Source organism: Sturnira hondurensis, unplaced genomic scaffold (genome assembly GCF_014824575.4).
Source record: "Sturnira hondurensis isolate 20B ecotype Veracruz unplaced genomic scaffold, ASM1482457v3 Scaffold0000880, whole genome shotgun sequence".
NCBI classification, from domain to species: domain Eukaryota; kingdom Metazoa; phylum Chordata; class Mammalia; order Chiroptera; family Phyllostomidae; genus Sturnira; species Sturnira hondurensis.
In genome coordinates, this window is record NW_028073511.1 from 9,833,435 (window position 1) to 9,860,786 (window position 27,352).

Sequence of the window (27,352 nt, forward strand, 5' to 3'; positions counted from 1 at the left end):
TGTGGGGGTGCTGGGTGAGGGGGTAGGGGTGAGCAATGGGGGAAAACGGTGGGATAACTGTAATTAAACAATAAATAAATGATTTTAAATGAGAAAAAAAGACAAAACCAAACATTTAGCAGGGAAGTAGCAGAATTCAAACTTAGGGGGGCAGAGGAGTCTGAAAAAGTTTAACCAGATAATCGAGATAACAAGTACGAAGTGTCATGGAGCCAAGAAAAATAGATTTTCTGTTTTTAATGCATATTTTATTTGGGGATCTTTCTGACTCAAAAGTGTTGCTGAGATAGTACAAATGGTTTCCACATACTCCACATCTGGCTTCACTTGCCCATAATGTTAGCATCTTACTTACCCTAGTACAGTTGTAAAGACTAAGAAATCAATATTGCTATTAAAAACACTACAGAGTCTATTCAGATTTCAGCAGTTTTCCATTCATGACTATTTTTCAGTTCTAGAATCCAATCCAAAATTCTACATTGTATTTGGTCCTCACGCTTGCTTCATCCCTTCGGGTCTATGCTGGTTTCTCCAAATTTCCTTGTTGCTCATGGTTTCAATGGTTTAGAGGAGTCCGGGTCAGAGGTATTTTGTAGAATGTCCCTCAGTTTAAGTCTGCCTAATATTTTACATCACAACAAGACTTGGGTTATACGTTTTTGGAAAGATTACCTCAGCAGGGAAATGACTTCCTAATCTCATCATGTGAATGGGTACATGAGTCCACATGACTTATTCCAGGTGATGCTAACTTTGATCACTTGGTGAAGATGGCATTTGGCAGATTTCTCTGTGTAGTTATGTTGTTTCCTTTCCACACTTCACTCTTTGAAAATGAGTCACTGAGCTCAGCCCAGAATCAAAAGGGAGGGAGTTAAGTTCTGTCTCCGGAAGGAAAGAGTATTTGTGTGTATTATATTAAATTCTTCTTTAAGGAAGATTTGTCTAAAAGAAGAGAGGGGTAAATAGGAAGGTGTGGTCTTCTATTTATGTATATGAAGAAATTTGGCAAAACAAAGGTTAATCTTTGGCAAAATGAAGGTGGGGGTTACCTCAGGAAGAAAAAAATTAATTTAGTTACAAGGATGGAAACTAGATGAGTGAGAAGAAGGGTGAATGGCAGTTGAGGAATTAAAGACCCTGTATGTAAACACTTTTTGGGATGTTAAGAACAGATCCAGGGGGAAGAAAGACATTACTATTTGCAATCAAATTTATAGCTAACGTGTCTATGATTTCCTAGCTAATAAATGTCAAGTGTAAGTAGATGTAGCTCTCCTCCACTTAGCCAGGTTCCATCTGTATTGGGCATTTATTTATTTATTTTATAATTTTTATTTTTATTTAATTCTTGTTCAAGTACAGTTTTCTGTCTTATATTCCCAGCCCTGCCCCACCCCCCGTGCTCTCCACCTTCCTCCCATTTCATTTATTTTTAATAAATTTTGTCTGAACAATTGCAGGAAGCCTTGCAACTGCCCTTGGTGAGTTTATTTTCACAACCCACTTGGTTCTTCAAGCTTTTACAGTTACTAAAAACATCTTCATATTCGCAAGTATTGGCTGGAATAAAAACAGAAAATTAGTAACTTCACTGTCATTATCCTCCACAGCAGTAACACAAACACTAAATCCCATGTGAGGGTGGAGGGGGAATAGAGCAAAAAAATTGGCATCATTCATTTCTCTCTGATGGCTGTTTCAATATCTTGAGGGACACATAAGTCCCCTTAGTGAAATTCACTGATTAAGGCACCATTTCTTTCTAAATTTGAGCTTTTTCAAATGTTTCTAAAATAATTGACTAACTTTCCTCCCTCAGAAAAAAGGGATAAAATTAGTTTACCATAAATAAATCTTTCTAAAACTGCACCAACCAAAAATATAGCCAATAGTCATGTGTTTTTTTTAAATTTAAACTTAAATTAATTCAATTGCTTTGAAATTTCAGGTCCTCAGTGATACGTACTAGTTACATTTCAAATGTTCAGTAGCCAATGTGTCTAGGAGCTACTTTACGGGACAGTGCAGAAATTGAATGTTTCTGCCATTGCAGAAAGTTACATTGGGCGCTCTTGCCACTAGACTCTAATGGGATCAGCATTTCTCTCAGGAGTAAGGAGTTGTTCTAAGAAGTAAGTATAAAAAGTAAAACAGAAAGAAGTTTTAGTATTATTAGGGGACATTTCCACCTGGATGTTGCTCAATGGCCAGAAATTCAACAAATCTCAAACTAGATTAACCACCCTGCCTACAAGCTTGGCATTTCTTTGGCGTCTCTCCCCAACTCCCAGCTCAATTCACCCAATCTCAAAGGCATAGCATTCCCCACCACTAAACAATTCAAACCAGGAACTAGGAATCAACCAGAACTCACCCCCCTCTACTTTGATCTGAGCTGAAAAAGCACAGGTAGCAAACACTAGCTATTCTACTTTCTCCGTCTTTCATAAACTGTCCATTTATCTTCATTCATTTCACCTTAATACAGTAAAAATATCCATTTGTTTTTGAATCCATGTTTTTCAACATTATCTCAGCTGGCTTCTATCCAGTTTTTCTCCATATTCCTAGGAACTCTTTATAAAACACATTTTTGATCTTATCACTCTTCTGTCTAAAATCTTTCAACTGGCTACTTATTACTAATAGGAAAAAATCCAAAATTAACAAATAGTATTCCACAGAGGCACAAATATTTTCTTCTTTAGTTAATTTATAGCTTTTATATCATCAATATTCTGAATTATGGCTATATATTTCACTCAGAAAGAATGCTACAATTGACTCAGATGAATGCATTTGAGAAGTAAAAATTCTAGTTAATAGGTCAATTGTATTGTTCATAGTAATTCTAATAATTCATCCCAACTAAACAAAAATATCAGCTCTTTGTACATTAATTCATAACAATGCTGGGAAGCAGATATTTGACATTAACTTTATTCCTTTGTGTTAAGATAGCTTTGAAGCTTCTGTTAGCTAATAATACTATATGCAGATTTGGTAGAAATTTTAAAAGTACATAAAAGTTATAACAAATAAGAGTGCAAATGATCAATTAAACTTGATGATTCTAACTATACTATGAGAAAAAATGAAGAATGTACTATGATGAACTCATTGACATGTAAAGGATTATATTTGGCGTGCCTGTCCAGACTGAGCTGTGTCTGTGGCCTCACACCTTTATATTTGTAGCTATTGTCTTTTTTAAAATGCAACCTTTTCTATAACATTAACTTTGATAAAAAGAAACTTCATATTTAACTACAATAAATTATGTTCACAGAAACATTGTCATATATGCCAATATGAAATGGGTTTGACATAGTCACCGATGCACCTAGATGGTAGATGCTCCTTTAGGTTACCTGTGGCAATGAGCTTTCATTGCAAATAATGCATATATGTACTGAATGACTTAAGATTTTTGCTTAAACACCCCCTGTTGAGTAATGTTATTGTTGTCTTGTGCATAAAGGCATTGCTTAAGTTGGCTCCATTCAGAAGATTTTCTAACTTTTAAGAAGAAATACCAGGTCATTTAATTATACTAGTAAATCAGTGACTTCAAACTTACTGCACAGTCCATTGTCACAGTGATTAGGGCAGCTGGCACAGGGTGGTCCTTGCAGGTAAGGAGTATATTTTCTGCCAACAATATTACCACTGAAATTTGAAATATAACACATCAAACACTTCTTTCAATTCTTTAGTTCAGTTTATGCTCCAAGGGTAGCATCCATCACATATATCTGAATATTTACTCAATGTTTTAATCATGCCACCTGAAAAATGAATATTCCCAATGCACACTTAGACAGCAGTGCAAAGTAAAAGAGTAATTCACACCAACACTCCCCTGACCATAATCTCACATCTGAGCAACTGAAATGGAGTAAATGCAGTCTAAAGTTTTGAGAGTATATTTTACTGTGGCAACACTCTTCCTCTATCAGTCGGCTTGGTCAAGTTGCAAAGGCAGTGCACCCCAAGGTGCTGACTACAGGTGAGGCACATCCCCTGCAGGGATGTTCTACCCTCATCCCGAGAGCCACACGTGGCCTAGGGTGGCTATGAATGCTGCCCAGCACAAAATCATCAATTTACTTAAAACATTATGAGATATATGTTTTTGTGATTATGTGTCACAATGTATTTAATGTGTGGCCCAAGACAACTCTTCTCCCAGTGTGACGCAAAGACACCAAAAGATTGGACACCCCTGTGAGAAATACTAGAATCTCCTGGGGGATAGAAGGTTGCATTATGGAAAATATTTAATATTGTATGTAATTTTATATTTTAAAAGGAAACTCTAGTTATGGATAAGTTCTATACTATAAACTAGAGAAAGTAATGCTTCAAGATAATTTTTGGCCTCTAGATGCACGACGGTGACATTTCCAAGTATTTTGTGAAAGGTGGATATGGTAGGAAAGATTTTGAACATCTAGGGATTTTGTATGTGAGGTTTTCGTGTTCACTAAAAATGAGAATGTTAGAAGGAAAGGTTTCATTAACACTAACCTCCAGGGTCAAGTGGTCTTAAAATGACTAGCCTGTGCTTCATTGATAATTATTAACCAATTGGCTGTTGTTATCTGAAAATACAACAGAGTCAAAGTTTCATTTGGACCTACTGGTCCAAAGACCCAGGGCAATGCATCTGAATCTCAGTCTCCTTGCACAAAATATAGCTATGAAGGTGTGTAAGCTTTTGTGAAATATATATAAAAATATTTTAGAAGTTCTTTCACTCATGCTTTTCTTGTTATTCATTTAAGTTTTTAATACAGATAACTTGCTTTAGTTGCCTCTCCTTTCACAGCCAGATAGTGGGCTTGGATGTATTCTCTCAGGGCACTTCAATTCTTTCTATTAAATCCTAACTGGTGCTTGCAGGAAAATGAATCTGAAGGTCATACTTCTCAAACTGGAACCCAACTTCACCTGGCTGATCTATAGTTTTAAAATAAATCATGTAGATGCCCTGGCTAGTGTAGCTCAGTGGATTGAGTGTGGGCCTGCAAACCAAACAACCACGGTTCAATTCCTGGTCAGGGCCCATGCCTGGATTGCAGGCCAGTTCCCAGCAGGGGACACATGAGAGGCAACCATACATTGATATTTCTCTCTCTCCTTCCCTTCCCCTCTAAAGATAAATAAATAAAATCTTTAAAAAAAATAAAATAAATCATGTAGGAAGCTTGGTTGGGGGGAAAACTCTCCCTCTAGTAGCAAGGAATTTCAAACATTGAAAGTAACCTGTATATTATAACTATATCTTCACTATATTTATAGAATTTTTGTGGATAAGTCAAATATATTGCTTGAGGAAGGCCTATATTTCTTGCTATAAATCAATATTTTATTGGATGTTTTCTTCAGAAATTTTGTGTTAAATTCTAAAAAACAAAGACTTAAGTAAGATATTACCTTTTCTTGATAATTTGAAATATATTAGGGTTTTCCTGAAAACCTTTTGAAGCCCAAGATGTCATCAGTTCTTAATGGTATACTACAGGTATTTTAGATAACCAACAGTAAGAACATTTGTGTACAACAAATATTTGAGTACTATTTGTTACCTCACCTTGACCCTTGGACCATCAAGCTTTCATTTTCTAGAATGTGGATTTAATAAAAACTGACAGTACCAAATCTAGACAACTATGCATAACATATATCCATGTAACCCTGAGCTTCAGGAAAGCAACTGAAGGGGAAGACAAATAATTTTAATCATGAGGGAGTAGGCTTCATATATTACACTTGAAACCTAGAAGTTGGTCTGCTGTCTGAGAAGTTGATTATGTCTCAAATTTAGAAAAGCTTTCTAAAGTTTAATCTCTCCCCTTCATGGAAATATGCTTTTTCAGTCTGGGTTGCCTAACACATGATAAATTTAAGATATTAAGTTGCCGATGGCATCATTGACAGCAAATTTGAAAGCATATACTTACGCAGAACAATATTGGCAGACATAATAGTATTTAAGTCTTCTTTGATTGGGACAATAGGCAATTCCACATCCAACAAGGAAAGATGAGTACCAAACAACCTACATGCCCATCAGTGAAGATATGAGAGTGCATTAGAGAAGGAAACACACACACACACAAAGAATAATAGGAAATAAAAAAGGGAAAAACATTACTGATATATCATGATTACTTATGGAAATATTTAAATTATTGAATTGAATTAAAAATCTCTCAAACAGTTCATTTTTATGTATGTTCACTACATTATCCATTGAGACTACTAAAAAAATACGGAGTATGTTTCCCTACCAAGAGCCTGCAGGCTTTTGACAAGTGACAGCTCACAGCAGAAATACCCACAAAATGGGAAGACTGTCCTTTACCTACTTGAGATCTTCCCGATTCAATATTGGAATCGTCAACATTTGGAGAGGCTTTCTTTTCAGGGCATTGACAGCAGCTTTTTTTCACTTGTTTCCCTTACCTGGGTATAATGTCCGATCACTGCACTGGAATCTTTTGGCCCTACACCGTAGATAAAATCATCTTTCTCATCAAACCAACTTTGGATTGCACGTGACCATAAAGTAGGGCTACTTGACATAAAGAGATTCTCACCACAATTCTTTTCACCTAAGAAGAAACAGATCATTCCTGAGGTAAGCAAAAAAGCATGCAATGGTATACATGCCTGTATATATGCCTGGATAGATGATAGATAGATAGATCATAAATAGATCTATGTATGTATGCATCTATCTATCTATGCTACCTAGAATCACCGCTCTTCGGACAGTGATTCACTGCTATGATAGCTATGCTATCTAGAATCACTGCTCTACAGTGCCCCTGTTTATTGCTAACTGCTAATTAATGCGCAAAGAGTTCCTTATCAGCTGAATAGAAGCCATATGTACCCAACACACTGATGCTGATCTCAATGTGCAGATTATGAATGGATGAAGTCCTCCTTCTTTAACATCTATTCTCCTAGCGACATTCATTCACATAGTAAATTCATGAATGTCGATCTCATGCGCTCAGCTGTGCACTGTTAGCTTCCTGGAAGTGGAAAGCAAGTCATAACATTTCTCCTACCCTAACCCACACTTATCAGAAACTTATTATTTATAGCAACTTTAATAAATGGTAAGGGTTGTTTTGTGTAAATTTTGAAAAAAAATCTTAGTCTGAGAGCCTTAAGCATGAAACAGGTGACACTAGGAGGGACAATATTTCCAAAGTTTATGGGTCTCCCTTTCGTCAGCAAATCAGAATGTCACAGGCCAACTTCTCCTCAAAGAATTAGGCTAAAAGTGCTCTGCAGCCCAGAAACATTTTAATGAATTTTTTAAATCTTGAAATTAAGTAAACTCTCAAATAGCTCTTGTAAGAGGAAAAGAAAGAAGCTGAGATATTAACAGTAGACTGGGATATTCAAAATCATTTCTTTCAATCTTCTACTAAATATGGCCGCACCTCTTCATAATTTCATTGAATTATTGTACCAAAAATACAAATAAATAACAATGGTAGTTCTATTTCAAAACTGGTGAGTTAATTATTACTTCCAAATTGGACTTCGCTATATGTGTCATTTAATAATTTAAGTAAATATTTTGTTTACTTGCTCGTACATATGATATATAATTGTTTTTTGGTCCCTTTATGTGGAGGTCATGTCTCTGAGGCTATTCTGAATCTAATATAGTACTGTATGCATTGTAAGATGCATCCAGAACATACAAAAGACATGATTTATTGTCATCAAAGATTAAAAAGACCAATCCAAAAGAACCTATGCACCCCCATGTTCATAGCAACGCAATTTACAGTAGCTAAGTGTTGGAAGCAACCTAGGTGCCCATCAGTAAATGAGTAGATCAAAAAACTATGGTACATGTACACAATGAAATTCTACGCAGCAGGAAGAAAGAAAGAGCTCCTACACTTTGCAACAATATGGAGAGAACTGGAAAGCATTATGCTAAGTGAAATAAGCCAGGAGGTAAAATATATATATATATATATATATATGTGTGTGAGTGTGTGTGTGTATATATATATACATATATACATATATACATATATATATATATATATATGCATATATACATATATATATATGATCTCACCTTTAACAGGAACCTAAACAACAAAACAAACAAACAAGCAAAATATAACCAAAGATACTGAAATAAAGAACAGGCTGACAGTGACCAGAGAGGAGGGGAATTGCAGGGGAAAATGGGAAGGGTTTACAGGAACAAGTATAAAAGACACGTGGACAAAAACTAAGGGGGGTGGAAATGGGAGGGAGGTTGGGAGGATTGGGGAGGTGGGCTGGGATGGGAGTAAAAGACAGAAAACTGTACTTGAACAACAAATAAAATAAAATAAAAATAGCCAGAAGAAAAAAAAAGATGTTAATGCTAAATATTTTTGAGTAAAATTCAGAAAAAGTGTGACAAAATTCAATGTATTTTATAAATTCAAAAATAAATACTTTTTAAAAGACTCTATAATATGAAATTGACACTGGGTTAGATGTGTGAAATTCTAATTCTCAATTTCCCAGATATGACACTTCTTAGGAATTATTTTCCTCCTAACTATGATTAACAGGAAAAAAATTTTCTTTCCTGTTAACAGATGGTTAAGAGGTACAAATGTGATATCGTGAGAGAGAGATTTTGGAAAAGATAAAAGCATAAGCACCGAGTGGTGCTTCTCTAGAGTTTTCTCTCACAGAGATACTTTAACTTGAAAAAATGTAGCATTTGGAGGAGGAGCTTAAGATGGCAACAGAGTAGCACGGAGGGAACCCAACTCCCCTGCACCTGGTAGAAAATCCAGGCGGATCTACTGAAGAATAGCATAATCAACCAACAATTCCCCAACATTTATGAAAATAAGAAACCAGAGAGTGTGACAGAGGAACCAGATAGCTGCAGGTCAGTGAGGACTCCAGAAGGCGAGTGAGGACAAAAGCGGCTGCGCCCACAGCGCACCCATGGCAGGCGACCTCCAGTGGTGCATGAGTACGAACGAGAAGCGGGCAATCTGGGCCAGCACCATCAGTAAGAAACAGAGGCCCCATCTGGGTCCAGTGCCGGGGCACTGAGGGAACTCCAGAGGCTGAGGGAACTCCTTTGTGGCAGAGGGAACTCCAGAGGCCCGGCACCCAGTGGGCCGGCAACAGACTCCATGGGAGCCCTGGGCCTGCTACAGGGTCCCTAGGAGAAAACTTACTCCCCCTCTCCCCGTCTAGGCAGGCTGGGTAATACCTGGCAGAGACCTGTGGGCTTAAGTTAACGTAAAGGGTGGCAGGGGTAGAGGGCCCTGTTCAACTGTGGACTCTGTGGTGGCCAGTCCACCAGCCCGCCAGCCCCAGGGAATTGAGAAGAACACTGTCCTGTCGGTCTTTGGGGATTGGGCTGGGCTGAGAGGCAGGGTTTGTGGAGAAGTCTCTATTGGAAAGTGAACTGAGGTGCTCTGCGACAGCAACTTGCCGTACAGCCCAACCACCCAGCAGCCATCCAGGGGAGGGGTTGGAACACGTGGGTCCCACCACGGGACTGAGAAGGACAGTGCCAGATACCATGGGACCCAGGCAGCTTGTCAGGGGTGCGAGCGCCCACATCCCAATCTGGTAGCCTGGCTCCTGAGCGTGCATGTGTGCCTGCATACCTGCCCTCAGAGAGGCCCCGCCACAATCAGAAAAACTGGTTTGGACAGTTTGAAACCGACAAAGGAAGGTTTGGTTGTGTGTGTGTGTGTGTGTGTGTGTGTGTGTGTGTGTGTGTGAGAGTCTGTGGTTTATTTTTTCCCCTCCTCTTTTTTTCTTTCTTAACTTCTTTTCTAAGTAATCTTATATCTTTTAAACTGTATTGTTGCTCTATCTTTCAACACTCTGTTCCTCATTTCTTTTTCTTTTTGTCCGGTTTTAGTCCTTCCATTCTTCCCAAACTTTCTGCTTATTCCTCCTTTCTCCTGACTTGTGTGTGTGTGTGTATGTGTGTGTGTGTGTGTGTGTGTTGGATTGTTTGTTTTTGTGTTGCTTAGTTTTCTTTTAGGTGTATTATTATTTTTTTGCATTATTCTCACTTCTTTTTTATTTTAAGAATATCTTTGTATTCCCCCTCTTTCTGTACAGGTTTCTTAGTCCTGGCTGGTTATATTGTACTACCTGACAGGTTCCCACTGCTCTTTCCTCCACAGTGTATTGCTAATTTTCTATACTTCACTTGCTTTCCTTTGGCATACTACCCAAGCTCTATAACCCCCATTTAGACAGATCACATAGAGTCTATCACATGAATGTTGTTCTAATATTATGGTAAATAAGAGCTATTCTATACAACGGTAATACTTCATAACACATCTCTCAAACCTTAGACCACCTTACAGGTTCCTGAATTCTATGACTCTATTTACTCACACGCTACACCTAGTTACTAACCTGTACTCTCACCTTACCTCAAAATCTGACCACCCGCAACTACACTACTTTCTAGCTACAACTCACAAGCCTCCCCTTCCCAACAAGAGACTTCACTTATGTCCATCCTTTCTTAAAAGTGGCAAGCTGGGTCAAAGAGCACAGTTAACTCTCTATATAGCCCAAAGATTGTCTATTTCTTCTCTACTGACTGTGTCTGTAAATAACATAAAATAATCTTCTGCTATCATAAACCATTTTGCCTCCCCCTCCAACTGATCACACACACACAATAAAGAAAGGAGTAGATGGAAGCAGAGAACACCAAGATACCTGCAGGAGACTGCACCACTGAATTTCACAGGTATCCTACCACAGAAGTTCACACCATAAACCCAGGGAACCAGAACAGATCAATTTAAGAAGCTGAAGCCAATAAGAAGAGCAACACAAACAATGGGAAGACAAAGAAACAACCCCAAATGAAAGAAAGGAAGCCTCAGAAAGAATGTTAGATAAAATAGAGGCAAGTCAACTAACAGATATGGAATTCAAAGCACTGGTTATCAGGAAATTCAAAGAGCTTACAACAAGCCACCAGAAACTACAGGGGAGCTACAATGAACTTTCTGCAAACTATACCAACATGAAAAAGAAAATAGAAACCATCGGTAAAGGCCAAGAGGATATGACGAATATAATTTCTGAACTGAAGAACACAATAGAAGGTATGAAGAGTAGGATCGATGAGGTGGAAGACTGCATAAGTGAGATCGAAGACAGGGTAGAAAGATTCTCCCAGACAGACCAAGTAATGGAAAAGAGGTTCATAAAAAATGAGGAGAATTTAAGAGAAATGCAAGACAATATGAAACGTAATACTATCCAAATAATAGAAATACCAGAAGGAGAGGAAGAAGAACAAGGGATAGAAAACCTACTTGAAAGAGTAATAACAGAAAATTTTCCTAAGTCAAGGAGAAATAAAGTCACATGGATCCAGGAATCGCAGAGAGTCCCAACCAGGTAGAACCCAAAGGGCCTACTGCAACACACATCATCATTAAAATGGCAAAACTCCAAGACAAAGAGAGAATCCTAAAGGCAGCAAGGGAGAAAAAGGAAGTAACATACAAGGGGGTCCCAATAAGGTTGGCTACTGACTTCTCAATGGAAACATTCCAAGCAAGAAGAGAATGGCAAGAAATATTCCAAATAATGAGAAGCAGAGGCATACAACCAAGGCTACTGTACCCAGCAAGGATCTCAATCAAGATAGAAGGCCAAATAAAGAGCTTCCAAGACAAAAGAAGTCTAAAAGAATATGCCTCTACCAAACCAGCTCTACCAGAATTACTAAAAGGGCTGCTTTAAGGAAAGGAAGGAAAAGAGAGAGACAGGGAGGAGCACAGGTACATAAATGGCAATGAATAAGTACCTTTCAATAATAACCTTAAATGTAAATGGATTAAATGCACCAATTAAAAGACATAGAATAGCTCAATGGATAAGAAAGCAAGACCCACACATATGCTACCTACAAGAGACCCACCTCAGGTAAAAAGACCACCACAGACTAAAAGTGAAAGGATGGAAACAAATTTTCCAAGCAAATGGACAAGAAAAAAAAGCCGGGGTAGCAATTCTCATATCAGACAAAATAGACTTCAAAAACAGGACCATAAAGAGAGACCCAGAAGGTCACTTCCTATTACTCAAGGGAAGAATTCACCAAGAAGACATTAACATCTTAAATATATATGCACCCAACATAGGAGCACCCAAATATATAAAGAAAATCCTAGAGGATGTCAAGAAAGATATTGACAGCAACACAATTATAGTAGGGGACACCCCACTGTCAAAAATGGACAAATCTTCCAAAAAAATATCAACACAGATATTGCAGCATTAAATGACACCCTAGATGAAATGGACCTAATTGTTATATATAGAGCCCTCCATCCCAAAGAAACTAAATACACATTCTTTTCAAATGCACATGGAACATTTTCAAAGATAGACCACATGTTAAGACAAAAAATGAGACTCAACAAATTTAGGAAAATAGAAATCATACCAAGCATTTTCTATTATCACAAGGGACTGAAATTGGAAACTAACCCCACAGGAAAAAACCCAAAACACCCAAAATCATGGAGATTGAGTGGTATGCTATTAAACAACAAATGAGTCAAGATAGAAATTAGGGAAGAAATCAAAAAGTTCCTGGAAACAAATAAAAATGATCTGACAACAACCCAAAACTTATGAGACACAGTGAAGGCAGTCCTGAGAGGGAAGTTCATAGCAATACAGGCCTACCTAAAGAAGATAGAAACATTTCAAACAAACAACCTAACCTGATGCCTGAAAGTACTCAAGGGACAACAACAAAGACAGCCCAGAGCAAGTAGAAGGAAGAAAATAACCAAGATCAGAGCAGAATTAAATGACATAGAGACTAAAAGCACAATTCTAAGGATCAATGAATCCAGGAGTTGCTTTTTTGAAAAGATAAACAAAATAGACAAACCTTTAAGTAGGCTCATCAGGAAAAAAAGAGAGAGGACCCAAATAAACACAATCTGAAATGACAGAGGAGAGATTACAACTGATACCACAGAAATAGAAGGTATTGTACAGAATTACTATGCAGAGCTGTATGCCAAGAAACTTGAAAACCTATGTGAAATGGACAAATTTCTAGAAAAAATAAAATCTTCCAAAACTCAATGAAAAAGAATCAGAAAACCTGAACAAGCCAATAACAGCAAATGAAATTGAAGAAGTAATTAAAAAACTCCCATCACACAAAAGCCCTGGACCAGATGGCTTCACAGGAGAATTCTACAAAGCTTTTAAGGAAGAGCTAACCCCCATTCTTCACAAACTATTCCAAAAAATCCAAAAGGAGGGAAAACTCCCCAGCTCTTTTTATGAAGCCAGCATCATCCTAATTCCAAAGCCAGATAGAGACACAACAAAGAAAGAAAACTTTAGGCCAATATCGCTGATGAACATAGTTGCTAAAATCCTCAATAAAATATTGGCAAATCGCAACCAACAATACATCAAAAAGATCATACACCATGACCAAGTGGGATTCATCCCAGGGATGCAAGGATGGTTCAATATTCATAAATCAGTAAATGTAATACATCACATAAACAAAAGCAAAGACAAAAACCACAGGGTCATATCAATAGACACGGAAAAAGCTTTTGATAAGGTACAACACCCATTTATGATAAAGGTACTCAGCAAAGTGGGATAGAGGGAGAATTCCTCAACATAATAAAGGCCATATATGAAAGACCTACAGCCAACATCATACTCAATGGGCAAAAACTAAAAGCTTTTCCACTAAGATCAGGAACAAGACAAGGTTGTCCACTTTCACCACTTCTATTCAATATAGTATTGGAAGTTCTAGCCACAGCGATCAGACAAGAAAAGGAAATAAAAGGCATCCGAATCGGAAAGGAGGAAACAAAACTGGCATTGTTTGCAGATGACATGATAGTGTACATGGAAAATCCTATAGCCTCTACCAAAAAACTATTTGAACTAATAAATGAATTTGGCAAAACAGCGGGATACAAAGTCAATATCCAGAAATCAAAGGCATTTTTGTATACCAACAATGAAACAGCAGAAGCAGAAATCAAGAAAAAAATCGCATTTGATAAAGCAAAAACAAAAATAAAATATCTGGGAATAAACCTAACCAAGGAGGTGAAAGACTTGTATACAGAAAACGATACAACACTGAAGAAAGAAATCAAGGAAAACACAAACAAATGGAAACATATACCGTGTTCATGGATTGGAAGAATTAACATCATCAAAGGTCCATACTACTCAAAGCAAATTACAGATTCAATGCAATACCTATTAAAGTACCAATGGCATATTTCACAGATATAGAACAAACACTTCAAAAATTTATATGGAACCATAAAAGACCCCAGATAGCAGCTGCAATTTTGAGAAAGAAGAACAAAGTAGGAGGGATCACAATACCTAATATCAAACTGTATTACAAGGCCACTGTAATCAAAAGAGCCTGGTACTGGCACCAAAACAGGCACATAGACCAATGGAACAGAACAGAGAGCCCAGAAATAAACCCAACTCTCTACAGTCAATTAATATTTGACAAAGGGGGCAGTAACATAAAATGGAGTAAAGACAGCCTTTTCAACAAATGGTGTTGGGAGAACTGGACAGCTACATGCAAAAAAATGAAACTTGAGCACCAACTTACACCATACACCAAAATTAATCCAAGGTGGATAAAAGACTTAAATATAAGCCGGGAAACCATTAAAGCCCTAGAGAAGAACATTGGCAGGAAAATCTCAGATATTCCACGTAGCAAGATTTTTACTGATATGTCCCCTAGAGCAAGGGACATAAAGGAAAGAATAAACAAATGGGATCTCATCAAAATTAAAAGCTTCTGCATGGCTAAGGAAAACAGTATCAAGATAAAAAGAGAAGCAACAGCTTGGGAAAATATATTTGCCAATGATACCTCAGACAAGGGTTTAATCTCCAAAATATACAAAGAACTCACATGACTCCACTCAAAGAAGATGAGCAACCCAATTAAAAAATGGGGAAAGGACTTGAACAGACATTTCATCAAGGAGGACATACAGAGGATCCAGAGGCACATGAAAAGATGCTCAATATCACTAGCTATCAGAGAGACACAAATTAAAACCACAATGAGATACCACTTAACACCAGTCAGAATGACTACCGTAAACAAAGAAACAAACGACAAGTGTTGGAGAGGTTGTGGGGAAAAGGGGACGCTAGTTCACTGTTGGTGGGATTGTAGACTGGTATAACCACTATGGAAAACAGTATGGAATTTTCTAAGAAAACTAAAAATGAACATGCCATTTGACCCAGCAATTCCACTGTTAGGAGTATATCCTAAGAACCCTGAAGCACCAATCCAAAAGTACCTATGCACCCCGATGTTCATAGCAGCACAATTTACGATAGCCAAGAGTTGGAAGCAACCTAGATGCCCATCGGTCAATGACTGGATCAAAAAACTATGGTACATTTACACAATGGAATTCTATGCTGCAGAAAGGAAGAAGGAGCTCCTACCCTTTGCAACATCATGGATGGAACTGGAAAGCATTATGCTGAGCAAAATAAGCCAGAAGGTGAAAAGACACATACCATATGATATCACCGTTAACAGGAATCTAAACAACAAAACAAAGAAGCAAGCAAAATGTGACCAAAGACACTGAAATACAGAACATGCTGACAGGGTCCAGAGGGGAGAGGGGAGAGAATCACAGGGTAAAAGGGGAAGGATTCACATGAACAAGTATAAAGGACACATGGACAATAACTAAGGTGGGGGGTGGAAATGCGAGGGAGGTGGGGAGCACTGGAGAGGGCCAGGGCTGGGAATACAAGATAGAAAACTGTACTTGAACAAGAATTAAATTTTAAAAAATAAATTAATAAAATAAAAATGTCTTGAATATGAAAAAAAAGAAAAAATGTAGCATTTGAAGCAACATGTATTCACAAGGTTTTGTAAGGCAACATCAAAACATATGGCCCCTTATTATTTCACTTTTTTATCTACTCAATAAAAATTTATCTGTGTACATACCAATTGCTCGATTCTTTGCACTACTATGTTTGTAAATGCACTGGTTTGCCCACTTTTGGGCATTTGCTGCCGCCTCGCTGTCCCATTTCTAAAATGAAAGAGGGAGAAAAAGAAGTGCTCAACGACTCAAACCACAAAGGAGCATAAACTTTGTAATGAGATGGGTAGTTGATTCACATCATTGTACATTTTACTGTACGTGAATGTCCTTATAATCAAAGATATTTTTTGATGTGTCTTTTTCTGTTTCTTAAAGAAATTAGATAGTATGGCTGTCCTGAGCAACTACAAAACCTAAGGCAGTTAATAATCTATGTCTGATAGCATGGCAGGGATACCTACAGACTTTTAGCAGTTGCTCTTAACTAAATATCAATAAACATGAAGATCTATTGAGATTATTTCTCCTATGAGACTAAAATGGCCTACTTCATTCCTAGTTCCTTTCCTTGACCTGTCAATGGAATATATTGGGGAGATGTGGCTTTTAGTAATGGGCCCAGAACTATGTTATTTACCCTGAATTACATCGATCCTAAGGAGAAAAGACCTTTCTGATTCTAGATTAAGAGTGATACTGATCAGAAAAACGTGATGTTCCCTTATTGGATGTCAAAAGATTTGGTTTTAATTCTGCCTCCATTACTTAGATAGTTCTGTAAAATGGACTAGTTATTTAACCATTATAAAGTACAATTAAGAATTTCTTCTCTGTCCCATAGAGCCAATTAAGCTTAAGTTTTGCATCTCTCACTTGCATAGGTTCTTCTAAGGTTGTGCTAGGGGAACACAGGATATGCATGGTCATTTTTTTTAAAATTTGCAGTGGTAAGATAGTTGTGTACTCTTCCTTAAAGAGGATCCCTTCAAGCTTCAAATCAGCAAGAGCTGAATTTCCCCAACTGAAAACATGTCTTAGAGGAAAAGTTGAGGGTGTAAGGTGAAACCTGTGTGGAGTGGACATTAATAATAAGGATGATGTTAGTAATCACACATAAGTAAACTCACTGTACAGTGAAAGACTTGATAGAGAGCTGCCTGCAGTCAGAAAACTTATTAGAAAATTGTTTTGGATCAAAATGAACAGAAAATGCCTGGTAAAAGTGTCTAAAAGTCAATTTATCAAGGTCAGAAGGCACACACAAAATTAGGGGAAGGTTTAAGAATGAGCTGCAGGACTCTATAAGTACCCTAAAATTATATGCAAAGTATATATATTAACATAGAAATAGATTATTACATGTTATATATAGTACATTCTACATATCCATATTTTCCTGGGAAGAGATATTTCACAAGAGATGGGAAACTCTGAAATGGATATGATAGCGAATCTATTCTTCCAGATTGCATTATTCCAGTGAACATATAATGGTAGTATGATGCACAATTTATAAACAAAAATAGTATGTGGAATGAAAAAAAAAGGTATTATGCATTGTCAATAACAAACTTTTAATAAAATAACAAAGACAGAACTTCCTGTCACAAATGTTCTAAGCAATTTTATTTACTAGGAGTCTGTGCTTATCTCAGCTCCACAAGCCACTTTCCTTTTGTTACCACCTCTTACCATCTTTAGCATGTTGCTGGCAGGTGGAGAGACTGATTTCCTTAGGTTATTGTGTATATTTACAATCCCACTTTGGACTTCTTCTTGGGTGGTTGACAAAGCATCGAAATTTGTATCCTTAAGGAAAAACAAATTAAAATTATTTTTTAAAGTTTTAAAAATTGCAACTGAGTAAATAAATTAATTCAAGAAAACAAAGATTATTTAAAAGGTATTTAATTTAGCCCTGGCTGATGTGCCTTAGTTGGTTGGAAGATGTCTCACAAACTGCAAAGTCGCCGGTTCAATTCCTGGTCAGGGTACATGCATGGGTTGTGGTTAGGTCCTGGTAGGAGTGTGTGAGAGGCAACGGATCAATGTTTCTCTCTCCCAGTGATGTTTCTCTCCTGCCCTCTCTCTCCTCTTTTCCCTCTCTCTAAAATTGAAAGGCATGTCCTCAGGTGAAGATAAGAAAAAAGTGTTCCATTCAAACCAATATTAATTGTTATGCATTGCCAATGAATCTGAACCAAAGCTATGACTTTTTTAAATAGGAAAGAAGTAGTGCTAAATTTTGAGTGTGGATGTAGTTCATGTCACAATTAAAAACACCTCTGAGGCCACAAATACCACTTGCTAGTATTAAAAGATGTCTTAATGTGATTTTTATAGACACATGAGTGATAATGCAATAATAATGTTTTAAGATGGGACCTGTTAAGGCATTGTCATTCACAATCAAGCTACAGCAAAGGATTGTTAAGAGGAGAGACAGGTGACTCATCTAGACTTTAAGGGGAACTTTGGTCCAACATGCTGTCTGTATTTAAAGAAAAAATGTGTAGGCCCAGTCCAACTGCATTCAATATTCTAGTAAAGGATTCTACCTATTATGTAGCAGATTTTATGGAATTATTCAAAGGGCAGTTTTATAATATTAAACACATCTCCAAGGCAATTGGAGGGAAAAAACCAGCCAATTAATAGATTATCGTTGACTGTTAATTTTAGTAATAGAAATATAATTAAAGTATTAAATCACATGCTTATATTTTTGGTGTATCTTTGTGGGGTGTTGGGTGTGTCTAAGCCTAGAGGTAGAGTAAGGTGTGTGGTTGTTCCATAAGGTTGACACAAATTGATGATCTGAATTGAAGCAAGAATGTGATGCTATAAGAGCATGAGCAAGATCTGAAGTTAAAAGTCTAAACAGGGCCTCTGGAATAAGTTCTTCTCCCCTCCCACAGTACCGAGTTTTTGCAAACCTCTCCAAATACGGAGAACATAGGTCTGACCATATTTTGTCGCCACTCTCTACTTATGTGTCCATTTCTCCCACCTGCTGGTATGTTCCTAAAGACAGAGACCCAGAATGAATGCCAGTGTACCAGTGTATCCACAGATCCAGAGCATTCCCAGCTACTTATTCCTAAATTGGAAAGGCTGCACATGTGAAATATTAGCAGTGGATGATCACAGCACAAAATAACATCTCTTGTATGTCCTATTCATCCTCAAAAACCTCCTTAAAATAGTTTCATTTCAAAACATATCAAAATTTGTCCCTTGAGAAAGTAAAAGTAATTGTTTTTTGCTTCTTATCCCAACTTCTTTCGCAGGTAAAAATTCTACTGAAGAAGACAGACATATTTTTGTTTCTTTTTAAGTATGTATTAATAAAGTTTTTATTAGGTGATGAGAAATATGAAGAGTGTTGAAAAGAAAATGGATGAATAAAATGTGGTATCTGTTTATACTTAAAGAATTTATACCGGAAAGACAATATGGCATAAATGAGTATAATACCACACGACAAACAAAATAACCGGCAGGGTCTACTAGATGTTGAAAGAGAAGGGATTAGTGTTTCTTCATTGGGTTCTGGCAAGGCTTTACTCTTGGGAGCTGCCCTGCCTGGTTTCAGAAGCTGTAATCCCCCATGGCTAAGGCTGAGTAAAGAGACCTTGGGACTATAAACCACTAAGGAGACAAAGCTTATTTCCCACACAGGGATGCTGCTTTTGTTCCCTTTTACTTGACCCTGCTTGGCCCCAGGCAGATGACTGGCTAGCCAATGATAAGTAAGATTCGCCAAGGGAGGGATGACCTAAGACGGGTCACAAAGGGGCCCTCAGGGAAGAACTTGGGGGGCTATAGAAAAAGAGGGTGATGAACCCTTGCCCCATGGCTTTGACATAGCCTGAGTCCTCATTATGTCTGAAAGAAGTCTCCTAATGTCTTGGCTGCCTTACTTCCCCTGCCTGAAACAATGCTGGAGTGGGGTGCAGCTCTGTGCTGGAAAGGGTGTGTTTCCCACGGCAATCAGGCCTAAGAAAAAAATGCATAAAATCCTGTGAAAACTACTTTGCTAAGAATGTCCTCAATTTTCTGATAAGGGTCTATGCATGAAATGAGTTTATTTCCCGAAGTTTTATAGCCCTTTAGCTAACTGACCCTGACTCAGAATAAGCCCTCACAGTTCTTTGAATATTATCTATTGTTTGATTATTACTGTCTGACATTGATTGACGAGTTTTGCCTGTATGCCTGTGCAAATTGAACCCAATAAAAGCCCATTGAGGAACAGGGACCTGGCCCTTCTCCTTTGAGAGATCGGCCACTTTTCCTCCCCAAGCAGATCATGACTCGGTAGACTTATTCTCATCAGAGGCAGACACTTCACAAAAAGTGGTCTGGACTGGGGGTTCCAGATCTTAGTGGTGTTTTCTAGGGCCCAGAAAACCACACCAGGCACAGGAAAGGTAGAGCATCAGCAAATACTTAATTATGCCAAAGATCTAATTATATCTCCATTTTAAATAATTTTATAAATAAAAATAAAAAGATGGATGAGAAAGATAACAGGGAACCAGAAATGACCTTGAAAGGAACTTTAGGAATGAAATTGGGAAGACAGAACTACTTACATGAAGCCCTTCGTGGTGAATATATTGTCTTTAGATCGAAAATTTGATTAAAAATGACTTCAGTTCTGAAGGCCAAATGAGGTTCGACCCAGTGTCAGAACTCTCTGGTCTGAAGGGTCTGAGCTAATCTTATGCACCCAAAGCCAAGGAAGGGTGTGGGAACAGAGGGCGAGGTCCGAAGCTCCTCACGTTCCAAGGTTTTCCAAGGTCGGAAAAGCCTACACGCCAGTTCAAGGGAAACACTGATGCTGCTCTTGGGATCAATAAAGTGAAGCAGCATACTAGAAACAACTAGAGCATCTTATCTTACACAGATTAATTGTAAAAAGTGTGAAAATATCCAAATGCTTAATATCCCTAGTGAATTTTCTTCTTTTAAGTTAAAAAAATGTATAACTATTCTCACACAGTAATTATAAAAATTAAATGTGGTGATGAAGCTTTCTTAATTTGAGATTAAATAAGCAAATTGTTAATTTTCAGTGGGGGTCACATTGAAATGGGTTAAGTGACAGCAAATTAGACAAGATCTTGGGATAGGAGGAGTTGTGTTATCTTTTAAATCCACAGACCACTGGTGTCACCACAAAAATAATTAAAACATCATCATATGTCATTTGTATTTTTTGGTGGCCACTTTATAAAATAATAAACAGATTAAATTATATTTACAGTATATTTTAAATATATAATATATGTATCTAAATATATTTATAAATACACTTATGCTTATATAAGTATATTTAAAAGTATATACAAACATACTTAAACATAAAATATATGTATATATGCATATACTTACATAAATATATTATGTATTTAAATGTGTCTATGACTATATTATATACTTAAATTTGTGTATATTTTAGATTTAAATATATACTATATTTAAAGCATATTAAAATATAGCATTCGTCATGTAACCCATATTAAAATTATTAATGAAAAATTTCACCTCCCTTTTTAAACTAAGTCTTTGAAGTCTGCTACACATTATGTTTACACATATCTCAATTCTGACTATCCATATTTTAGCCTTCAATTCCTTCATGTGCTTAGGTACTACCGTGCTTTGTGATATACTAAATACTGTAACTCTTTTCACTTTTGAAAATTGACCTAGTAGCTTGCTGTCCTCCAAGGTTGCTTGACTTGTTCTGAAAATATTCTCAACGTCGATCATACCTGTCCATTTGCAGGAGACAATGGAAGCAACACTGCAGCCAGAAACATCAATGCTGGGAATAAGGCCATCACTGGGGAAACAAAACAAAGACCTGCATTGGTATTTTAGTGCAAGGACTTCTTAAGAACGCAAGAGGAGAAAAAAGAAACAATGTAACATCAGTTTCCCCAAATTCATTAGTAACAGAACAAGAGCAGATTTGTCACAGGGTGCCAGTGGAATTCTAATGGACTCAGGCCCAGAAGCAAGTTTTTCAAGCAGGGACAATAAAGAACAAACAGATATACTAGACTGAAGCTCTTGTAGTACACCTGTAAATACTTAAAGTACACTATCCAATTCCACCCTATTTCTACAGTTTTGTCTACAGAGCAACTTTTTCATGTTTTGGAACGGTTTCTTCACACTGTCCATTGTCTAGGAGTAAAAATAGCTCTCACCTGTTATGATTATGGGGATACTACTGCACCAGTCCTTGCTGGCTTCCTTAACACTGCTTATCTCTATAAATATCCCCTCATTAACATCTCTTCAATCTACCAGTTAGCATGGGCCATTTCTTCTGCCTTGTATATGCGCCATTCCTAGAACCCTAGGTAAATTCACTAAAAGTAGCAATTTAAAGAAACAAAAAGACAAAAAACGTTCAACCACTCTCCATAGCTCTGTCCATGTGTCATTCATTTCCACTCCAACCATTTTTTTTTAATTACATTGCCTCAAATTCCAAAAAGGTAATACTCTCCTTTTGGATCTAAAACCAGAAAACCACTTTTAAGAGCTTACCAACCCAATCTGTATGAATACGCTTCATACGCTCACAATTTTTGCTTCACTTACTCAAGATTATAGAATCCTGAAGAAATAACATATACTAAGAAAACTTTAGCCATATATTTTTAGCACTTTCATCTTTATAAGGGTAAAACAATTACACGTTCAATAACAGGGGGATAACATGTCTAAATAAATGAGAGTGCATCCTCTTATTAGCATATATTAGACATAAAGTTATGTTTATGATGGTTTTGTAAGAAGGAAATGCTTATGCTTCAAAGTTAAGTTTTAAAAAACACACCAAATAGTATATGGGAGATCCTTTGTCTCCTCTTATAAAGAAAAGTTTGTGCCCTCCCAAAATTGATAGGTTGAAGTCCTAACCTCCTGTGAGGCTATATTTGTATTTTGGCCCTTAAAAATACTTAAGGTTAAATGAGCATGCAAAGATGAGCCCTGATATCACAGGACTGGAGACACCAGGGAGTGCATTTTCACCCGTGCTGCCTCTCTCTGTCTCTCTCTCTCTCTCTGTCTGCCTCTCTCTCCTCAGCACACACAGAGAAGAGGCCGTGGGACAATGCTGTGAGAAGAGAAATCAGTAGAAACGGACCACTCTAGCAACTTGGTCTCAGACTTCGACCCTCTAGGCCTGTGAGAAAATAAATATTTGTTGTTCAAGCCACCCAGTCCGTGGTTATTTGTCATGGCAGCCCAGGCAAATTCATATACATTCTCATATTTAACATGTGAGGGATATGCTACTTTTCAAGAGTGTTAGAAGGCCCATAGCATATAACAATTTGGAATCTGGAGAAACAGCTCTGCATTCCAGTGTGCATGTGTGAGCAAGGCAGTGAGATGAAGGGCGCCACCGACTACCACCCAGCATCCGTATCTCAAGGCAGCTGTGCTTCTCTCATGGGTATATGACAAAACCTCTATGGCATAGGGGTTTGGGGCCAATTTTAAGATAAGGTGACAGAAAAAAATATTCCATAGGGATATTGATGATCTAGATAGATATGAAAATAAGTAACATTATGAATCTTCTGAAGGACAGTAGCAGAAATAGGACCTCACCCCTTTCTCCTGGAAAACTAATACTCAGACAAAAAGCCAGGCAAAGAACAAGCTAGAGTAAACAGAAGTACAAGAGAATGAGTTTATCTTCATGTGATAAATAGGACATTCTTTTTTTCATTAGCTATAATGAATCTACATTATAGTAATTACAGAAAGGAAAGATCTTTATTCCAAAATGATTGTTAACTTTCAGAAGAGTGCCTCTGACTTTGTCAAACCAATTGACTTAGTTACTTCACGGCAGCCTGGTGTAGCTAACAGGTTGGGCATCGTGATGCTCAAGTGCAAGAAGAGCAGAGCCCTGGAGGTGTTAAGTGACCTCCTGACATCCTCATTGCTAGTTGGTGTGTAGCTGAGACAGAACCCAAGAGTTCTTCAACCTCAGTATTCATTTCCCACTGAATTGTAGTAAATTGGGGGCATGAGGTTTCAAAAATTGAATATTCTAGCCCTGGCTGGTATAGCTCAGTGGATTGAGCACAGGCCTGCGAACCAGAGGATCGCGGTTCAATTCCCAGTCAGGGTACATGCCTGGGTTGCAGGCTGGTTCCCTGCAGGTGAGCCTCCAGCAGGGGATGCTTGAAAGGCAACCATACATTGATGTTTCTCTCCCTCTCTCCTTACCCTCTAAAGATAAATAAAAAATATTTTTTAAAAAATTGAATATTCTGCCTTGAAAAAAATAGTCATACATTACTGTAACTCTTTTGGCAGCTGATAAATACCTGGCACATTGCTCAACATATTTGACAAAATTACAAAAAAATTAAAAATACTAGTAATTAAGTCAAATCTTGACCCTCAGCTATAAAATAAAATTCCTAAGACTTTGAGAGTTCAAATAATATTTTCCTAGGACACCTATTTTGAATCGAAAGCATAACCCATTATGATAATTTTTATTTATGTTACCTTGTTGAACTAATGAAGGACTTTGTTGGCATTTTAATAAAGCTATTATGTCCAATGAATTAACTAGAAAGGGAAGGGAAGGTGTTGAAACAAAAATTAAAAAATTGATAACATATTCCTGTAAGGGTTCTATAAGGAATACAAATTGTGCAGATGTTTCTATAGTGTTTTTGAAAGTAAAGCTCTTCTACACAATTAAAATTTCACTCATGACAATAAGAACAGTTTGATTTTTGTGTATATTGTAGCTTCTGGGTAGAACAGAGGAAGAGGAGAAGAAAAATGAAAATTTGAAGACAAAAAGAAGAACACAAAAAGAACAATGAACTTATTTCTGTATAGCAAACATAAATAGAATGTTAAAAAGACCCATTTTATTTCTCAGAGACACCTGGTTCCCTATGAAGCAAACCCAAACTCTGGCACATGTATTGTGATGAAAAAAACAAAGCAAGTGTTAAGAAGACTGGTCTCCACTTCGGGCCAAGATGGGGGCATAGGTGGAAACACTGTGCCTCTTTGCAAAACTAAGTTTAAAAACAACAAAGTTTTAGCAACAAAAACACAGAAAATTGAACTGTACGGAAGTCCGACAACAATGAACCACTCAGCCAAACCAGTAAGAGGGGTGGAGTCAGCATCCGGGCGGGGTCGGTAGGAAAGATTGTTCGGTCCGACCGACCCAGGAGCAAAGGCGGCAGCAGTTAGCGGATCCCAGGCGTGGGGTGGCGACAGGAGGACCCAGTGAGGGCACAGGGCAGCTGGCTGACTGCGGTCACACATTCGAGCACAGATAAACCCAGCAAAGGAGCGAACAGTGAGACAGACCGAACAGGCTAGGACCCCAGCAATGGGAATTAGAGCCTGAAAGCACCAACTGGAAAGACTTTCAGGGTCGAGGTGCCAGGAGAAGCTCCCAGGCTCACAGAGAGTTTGTTGGAGAGACCCACAGGGTCCTGGAGGGTGCACAAGCTTGCACACCAGGGAACAGGCACCAGAAGGGCCCAATTTGCTTGTGGGAAGCCGCAGAGGGAACAGAAATATGAGAGAGAGAGCAGAGCAAAGCACCATTTTTTCCCTCTCTGACCCCGCCCCCATGTACAGCGTCACAAACTAGCAACTGGGTCACCCCACCCTGGTGAACACCTTAGGCTCCACCCCTCATACCTAACAGATGCAAACATACCAAAATATGGCTCAAGAACAGCTCAAAACCATAGAGCCTATAATTCTAAGCGACCAAGAAATAGCCAACCTTTCAGATGCACAGTTCAAAATACTGGTGATCAGGATGCTCACAGAATTGGTTGATTTTAGTCACAAATTAGAGGAACATATGAAGGCTAAACTGATTGAAATGAAGGGAAATGCACAGGAAACCAATAGCAATGGAAAGGAAACTGGGACTTAAATCAAGGGACCGGACCAGAAGGAAGAAAGAAACAACCAAACAGAAAAGAAGGAAGAAACAAGAATTCAAAAAAATAAGGAGAGGCTTGGGAACCTCCAGGACATCTTTAAACGTTCCAACATCCAAATTATAGGGGTACCAGAAGGGGAAGAGGAACAGCCATGAGTGGAAAAACTTATTTGAACAAATAATAAAGGAGAACTTCCCCAGTCTGGCAATGGAAATAGACTTCCAGGAAATCCAGGAAGCTCAGAGAGTCCCAGAGAAGTTGGACCCAAGAAGGAACACACCAAGGCACCTCAGAATTACATTACCCAAGATTAAAAGGAAGGAGAGAACCCTAGAAGCAGCAAGAAATAAGGGAACAGTCACCTACAAAGGAGCTCCCATCAGACTGTCAGTGGATTTCTCAAAAGAGACCTCACAGGCAAGAAGGGGCTGGAAAACAGTATTCCAAGTCATGAGATCCAAAGACCTACATCCAAGATTGTTCTATCCAGCAAAGCTTTCATTTAGAATGGAAGGGCAGATATAGTGCTTCTCAGATAAGGTCAAGTTCAAGGAGTTCATCTTCACCAAGCCCTTATTATATGAAATGTTAAAGGGAATTATCTAAAAAAAAGAAAATAAAAAATATGAACAGTGAAAGGACAGCAAACTCACAGTTACTAACAACCACACCTAAAACAAAAGCAAACTTAAGACAGCTAGATCGGGAGCGGAGCCACAGAAATGGAGATCACATGGTGGGTTAGCAACAGGGGAGTAGGAAGGAGGAGGAGGAAGGAGAAGGTACAGAGAATAAGTAGCATAGATGGTAGGTAGAAAATAGACAGGGGGTAAGGCAAGAATACCATGGGAAACACAGAATCTAAAGAACTTGTGACATGTGGACATGAACGAAAGGGGGAATGGTGGGAGAGGGATGTGCAGGGTGGAGGGGAATAAACGGGGGGAAGTGGGACAACTGTAATGGCATAATCAATAAAATATTTTTAAAAACTAAAAAAAAAAAAGAAGAAGCCTGGGTTGTTGCTGTTGTGTCATTGGTGCTCTCTTACCTGGCTCGTCTTTAAGCATATGAAATTGACAGTCTTCCTTTGTCAAGTTAAAATACAGGGATATAGAATCACCTCATAGAATTTTTGTAAGGTTTAAAAATGTAGATAATATTAAAGAATGTGAAAGCATTAAAAATTAGCATGTACGTACAAGTCCTAACACCAACATTACTATTTTGATTATCATTTGGGATGCTTGCTCCCTTAGCCAGGAGTGTTGCCCGCATAAATCTTAGGGACAGTGTCTGCCCAAGACAACCATGTGCTCCAACATCATGCTCTCTCCCAGGGCGCCCTCATCCTCTGACTGCCAGACATGGGGTGTAAAGGCCTTGCCTCTTCACTCTGAC

General features: G+C 38.0%; 1 protein-coding gene across 5 annotated transcripts in view; it reads right to left on the minus strand.

Annotated features, from left to right (window-relative positions):
• Positions 1–226: 226 nt before the first annotated feature.
• LOC118992634 (cysteine-rich secretory protein 3-like) overlaps positions 227–27,352 on the minus strand; it is a 57,297-nt gene continuing 30,171 nt past the window's right edge. For 3 of the 5 annotated variants that reach the window (XM_037054672.1, XM_037054647.1, XM_037054666.1), the window contains exons 2-8: positions 21,755–21,825; positions 17,664–17,780; positions 16,091–16,178; positions 6,478–6,626; positions 5,973–6,070; positions 3,587–3,675; positions 227–1,566 (exon numbers count right to left, since the gene is read on the minus strand). In XM_037054672.1, the coding sequence (XP_036910567.1) occupies positions 1,439–1,566; positions 3,587–3,675; positions 5,973–6,070; positions 6,478–6,626; positions 16,091–16,178; positions 17,664–17,780; positions 21,755–21,823 (738 nt within the window). In that variant the 5' untranslated portion in view covers positions 21,824–21,825 and the 3' untranslated portion in view covers positions 227–1,438. Of the gene's footprint in view, positions 1,567–3,586; positions 3,676–5,972; positions 6,071–6,477; positions 6,627–16,090; positions 16,179–17,663; positions 17,781–21,754; positions 21,826–23,615; positions 23,635–27,352 lie in introns of those variants that run through there. The other 2 variants (XM_037054657.1, XM_037054673.1) reach the window with 2 other exon arrangements.